Raw genomic sequence first — 5,630 nt, forward strand, 5'->3', positions numbered from 1 at the left:
ATCTTAAGGAAAAAAAAGATCAAATGTACAGAGGAGATGGATTTTCTCTAGACTTCAACTTTTGGCTTCCACCTAGTGGCTGGTCTGGGCCTCCCTGGTGGCTCAGCTGGTAAAGAATCTCCCTGCAATGTGGGAGACCTGGGTTCGATCCCTGGGTTGGGAAGATTCCCTGGAGAAGGGAAAGGCTACTCACTCCAGTATTCTGGCCTGGAGAATTCCATGGACTGTATAGTCCATGGGGTTGCAAAGAGTCGGACACAACTGAGCAACTTTCAGTAGCAGCTGGTCCACCACTGGCCTCTTCTCCTGTTGGACACAACCCTGGGGACACTACCATCCTCTCAAAACATCCAGATGCTCCAGACTTAGGTTTCCTTTGGGGGGTCTCATGGTTTGGGCAGATACCAAGCTTGCCATCCTAACCTAGCCCCCATGCTGTGTGCTAAGTCGCTTCAGTCGTGTTTGACTCTTTGCAACCCTAAGAACCATAGCCTGCCAGGCTCCTCTGTCTGTGGGATTCTCCGGGCAAGAATACTGGAGTGGGTTGCCATTTCCTTCTCCGGGGGATCTTCCCCCACCCAGGGGTCGAACCCGCATCTCTTACGTCTCCTGAATTGGCAGGCGGGTTCTTTACCACTAGCGCCACCTGGGAAGCCCAACCTAGCCGCCCTCCCCACCCCCAAAAACTACACATATCCTGTCTCCTCTCTCAAAGGCTGGGAATTTTCTAGACCTTAACACTCAGGACAGCACGGTTACTACGGGGTAGGAAGAGGGGGATGGGCCAGGAGTGGCGGCTGCACATCCCTGGGTACCAGGAGACCCGAGGGCTGCCCCCTCATCACCCTGGGCTTCAGGTCTGCGTCCACAGAATTGTCCTGCTCCCGGGAGGCTCCCGTCTCTTCGGGGCTGTGTCATGAGCGGCACTGCCCATCTTCCATCCCCCAGAGGCCACGCAGATCTTCAAGGTGACTTCTTCCCATCCGTTATCTGGTCTGAATCTCACAGACATGCCTGTGAGACAGGCCGGACCAGCGTGATTACCCTCACTTGGCAGATGAGAACACTGAGGCTCAGGGAAGGCAAGGAGGGTGTGTGAGAATCCTAGGAGGCTAGGTCAAACATTCTGGACTCAGGGAAACTGAGCTCCCTGTAGAGCAGGGAGCTGGTCTGGGGGTCCCCGAGTGAGAGGCCAGGCCCCTGACCTCCACCTCACACCATCTCCCCCCTCTGTTAGGCCAGCTCCTTCCTAACGCCTAATGGACTAGACTCCAGAGTATCCAGGGAGCAAAGGAAGAGCCTGAAGCAAGGTTCGGGATGCCCACTGCAGCCCGCCTCCCAGTCTGCCCCCAAGTGGCAGCCCACGCCGCCACGCCCTCCTGGGATATCAGCAGCTGATCAGCCCTGTGTCCAGGGCCCAGGGTCTGCTCTGGCCAGAGCCCACCAGATTCTGACCCACCCTCCCCCGCCAGGGCCAGGCCTGGACAGACGTGGCCCTTCCATCTACCACCCCCCCCACCACCCCGGTAATTAAAAACACACCCAGGGCCTTTTCCAACGCAAGAGGGGCCAATTTTCTTCCCCTCCAGCACCGCTGACTACAACCCAAAGAGCAATATTTATGCCAAGCTCCCCATAATACTGTAAACATCCCAACGTATAGCGGGCCAACGCATGAGTCATTTCCCCAAAGCCAGAGCTAATAAGTGGTACCTCAGCCCTATTCCAGGGAGCTCCCGCCAGCAGCCAGGTCTCAGGGCTGCCCTGCACACCCAGGGCTCGTGGCACCCTGGTGCCCCAGGGGCCCCACGCCGGGAAACCTCAGGCAGCCGTCAAACCCTCCAGGAGCCTGGGGACAGCTGCTTCCGTGCCAGAAACTATGGCTGCCATCCAGGGACACCCCCTCCACCCCCTGAATTGCGGTCACTAGAGCACTCATTACTGAGAGAAACTAAAGTTATCGCGTGGGGTCCCCTGTCCGTCCTTTCCCAGAGTCTTCAGGCTCCACGCCTGGTTCCATCGGGTTATTTTTGGGTTTGGTTTTTCGGGTTTTTTTGAGCTGCAAGAGGGAAAGGGGCTTCGCATCACCCCCAAATGGCCCAAGATGAGGGTACCCCTCAGGCCTAAGGTGGCAGAATCCTGGAGAGGTTAGCCTGTTTAGGGATGAGAAGACCCAGCCAAAGGAACAGAGCACAAGCTTCCCAGACTCCAGACCCCCATTCTATTTTTATCACCCAAGGGCCAAGGCTGAAGCACTGGCTTTTCTGAGCCTTGGTTTCCCTTTCTAGTAAAAGGAAGTTAAGACTCTAACCCATCTGGATTCCCTGGAAGGCTTATTTTGGGGAATCCAACAAAATTGCTGGTGGGAAAGCACTTCGTAAAGCTTCAAGTACCTTGTCAACTGTGCCGCACGTTGTAAACCACAGTACTTTGCATATAGTGCAAAGTACTTCATAAACTGTAAAGCGGGTTGAAAACTGTAAAGTGCAGTACACATGAGAACCATTATTCACGTTCATTTCTTGCCCCACAGGCTCGGCCATTTCTGGGGGACACACCCAGACCCCACTAACTTTCCCTCCAGAGCAAGCTGGCCTGGGAGGCTGGGCAGCCGCCCTGTTTCCTTGGGGGTCGGGTGGGACCGACACACGAGGCCATGGGGGAGAGGGCCCAGCGACCCTGGCCAAGGCCAACACATGGCAAGAGCATCTGGTCCGGCCCTGGCGGCAGCTGGAGAGTTCCCGGGGCTCCAGCAGCCACGCTGAGCTCTGCCGCCAGCGGGGCGGTGGCCGGCAGGGGTGCCCGGAGACCCCGCGCGGCCCAGAGATGCCCACGGACCCATCCCCCGCGCAGTCCTCCAGGGGAGGGGACCCCATTGTACGCCGCGGGCGATGGGCAGGCACCGGCGCGGGGTGCTGGCGCACTCACTTCCACTCTGCCAGTTCCCCCTCTTCGGGGCTCCGACCCCATCCTGGGGGCGCGGACCGGGAACCCCCACCCCGGACCACTCGCGGTGCCTGCCTCCCTCCGCTCCCTGCCAAACTTTCCAGCCCCGACTGCGCTCCGGGCCTCCCCACCCCCCGGCCGGCGCCCCTCCACCCGGTGCCGAGCAAGGCCAGGCCGACGCGCAGAGGGGTGCCCGGGCCGGGGGCGGCGAGCGCGCGTGGGCAGCCCCCCGGCCCTGGGCGGCGCTCGCCGGGCTGGCTACAAAGCCTCGGCAAGATGGTCCCTTCGCCTCCTCCTGGCACAGTCAATCAGCGCCCGCCGCTCCCGGGCGCCCGCGGGGCCCGCGCCTCCCGGCGCGGCCGGACACACCTCCCCGCGGCCACCTGCGCCCGGCGCGAGCCCCGGGGCAAACTTTGCGGGGCCGCGGGGCGGAGGTGGGCGCCGGCGGCCGCCAGTGCCCGGCCGCTCCCCGCCCCCACCGCCCGGCCGCCCGCCCGCCCGCTCACCTTCCACGGCGGCGAGCAGCGGCAACAGCAGCAGCGCGGCCCCCAGCCTCCGCAGGGCCATGGCTGCGCTTCCCGGGGCCTCGGGCCGCGGCGCCGCGGGGCCCGGGCGGCCCGGGCGGGAGCGCGCGCCCCGGGCTCGGGGGGCCGGGGGGGAGCGGCGAGGCGCGGCGCACACACAGCCGCCGCCACCGCGCAGCCAGCAGAATGAGCCATCCAGCCCGGGCAGAACGGGGACCCGGGCTCCGCCAGCGCTGGGCGCGGCCCACCTGAGCCGCGAGCGCGGGGGGAGCCCAGCCCGGCCGCGGGCCCCCGCGCGCGCCCCGGCAGCCCCGCCGGCCCGCGCGCGCCCCCGGAGCCCCCAGCCCCTGGCGTCCGCGGGGGCCCCCCGGGGGCCGCGCGCGCGCCGGAGCGCAGAGACGCCCCGTGCCCCGGCCACCGAGAGCCCCGGCTCCCCCCGCGCAGCAGTGGTCTCTCCCGGCGCTGTGGCTCCTCCAGATAAAGCAGCGATTTCAGCCCAAATGTTTCTGAATTTTTATTGAATGCTGCAAAGCCGGAGAGCGTCTGGCGCGGCTGACAGGGGCAGGGAGAGGGGACCCGGGGAGGGGTGGGGGGAGAGGGCGAGGGAAGGGGCTGCCCAAAGCGGGGCGGGCCCTACCTGTCAGGGCCGGGAGGGCCACCCCCTCGCCTCAGCCCTGCAACCCGGGTCCCTGCAGCTCGGAAAGGGACCGAACTGCAATGAATGAGAAAAAAAAAAAAAAAAAAAAAAGAGGTGGGGGGGATGTGTGGAGATGGGAACAAAACAGGCGGCTTTCCCAGGCGCTGGGGCTGGGCTGGGGCCTCCGCCTGGGAGAGCGGGCCTTGGCGCTGAGGCTGGGCCCTGGGGTGGGTGGGGTGTGGGGGTCACTCTGGCACGGGTGGGCCGGGCGCTGGAAGGCAGACCCCAGGCCTACTCTTCCTGTCTGGTTCTGAACAAGCCCGCGAGCCCCTCCCTGGACACCCTTCTGTCTGTATACACTGAATTTCTCCCTCTCTGTTCATCTCGTTCCCAGGGCAGTTCAGGGGTGGTGCAGAGGGCGGGCATCTGGGCAGACCACCCCACCCCTCCGTGGGAGGGACCTGCGCGTGCCACCGTGGTTTTGTGCTGTGGCTTGTCCCTTCAGGGAGGGCACAACCCCCGGTTCCATCCTTGCTCTGACAGCCTTCATCACCATCATCATTAAGGGCTTTGCTGAGGCCGGATGGTCGGTGAGCTGCAGGGGGGTGGCAGGAATCACCCAGTCAGGGCCTCTGGCCTTTGGGCGCCACACTGATGACAAACCAGACTTCACCAGGAGCTTCCTGCCCCGTGGAGTGGGTGTAAGGGCCCTGTGGAGGGTCACAGGGTTTCAATTCAACCGAAGGCACCCAGACCTCTCCAAACCCTTTGTCCCATGCACTATCAGAAGGTCCCAGCGATCCCCTCCCTTCAGATGCACCCTACAGTTCATACCAAGAAAAGGACACCAAAGACTCGGAGACCCCACTGACGGTTTGGAAAAGTGGGGTCATCTTCAGAGGCTTCCAGGGTCCAACTGAAATGGGCCTCATCCTGAAAGTTCCCCAGGAGGAAGGAGGCCAGAAGGGCTGGTGGAGACTGCCTGGGAAGGAGACAGAGCCGAAGGGAGCAGAGAGAGGAAATGAGGTGGGGGGTTGCTCCCTGGAGGCTTCAGACTCCTTGGCCAGGGTCAAAATCCACTGGGGTGTGGCTGGCTTTTATTTTTAGTTCCTGCTTCTCAGCTTTGCAGGGGACCCAGGGTTTGAGAGAGCCTGAGCTGGGCCCATCCTGGGGCAAGACTCCCTCTCCTGGGCAAGAGGCTCCAAGCTGCTCTCCTCGCCAGGGTCAGCATCCAGGTGCCTATGTGCTAAGTGGCTTCAGTCTTTCCGACTCTTTGCGACCCTATGGACCTTAGCCTGCCAGGTTCCTCTGTTCGCGGGATTCTCTAGGCAAGAATACTAGAACGGGTTGCCATGCCCAGACCCAGGGATGAAGCACGTCTCTCTTAAGTCCCCTCCATCAGCAGGTGAGTTCTTTACCACTAGCGCCACCTGGGAAGTCCTATCTCTTCCCCAAATCAAGAAATATTTTGTGAGCACCTACTATGTGCTGGTTAGATAGCATCACCAACTCAATGGACATGA

General features: G+C 62.4%; 1 protein-coding gene across 1 annotated transcript; it reads left to right on the top strand.

The window, feature by feature from the left end:
* The first annotated feature begins 2,656 nt into the window (after window positions 1-2,656).
* Window positions 2,657-3,991, top strand: LOC128061408 (collagen alpha-1(III) chain-like). The gene has a single exon (XM_052653721.1). It carries the CDS (start codon window positions 2,657-2,659, stop codon window positions 3,989-3,991), a length of 1,335 nt encoding a protein of 444 aa, XP_052509681.1.
* Window positions 3,992-5,630: the final 1,639 nt, after the last annotated feature.

The sequence above is a fragment of the Budorcas taxicolor genome, chromosome 2 (genome assembly GCF_023091745.1).
Source record: "Budorcas taxicolor isolate Tak-1 chromosome 2, Takin1.1, whole genome shotgun sequence".
Lineage (NCBI taxonomy): Eukaryota > Metazoa > Chordata > Mammalia > Artiodactyla > Bovidae > Budorcas > Budorcas taxicolor.

What these genes read in the sequence shown, in the direction of transcription:
- LOC128061408 (XM_052653721.1), top strand. Translation starts at nt 2,657, where the DNA reads ATGGGGGAGAGGGCCCAGCGACCCTGGCCAAGGCCAACACATGGCAAG.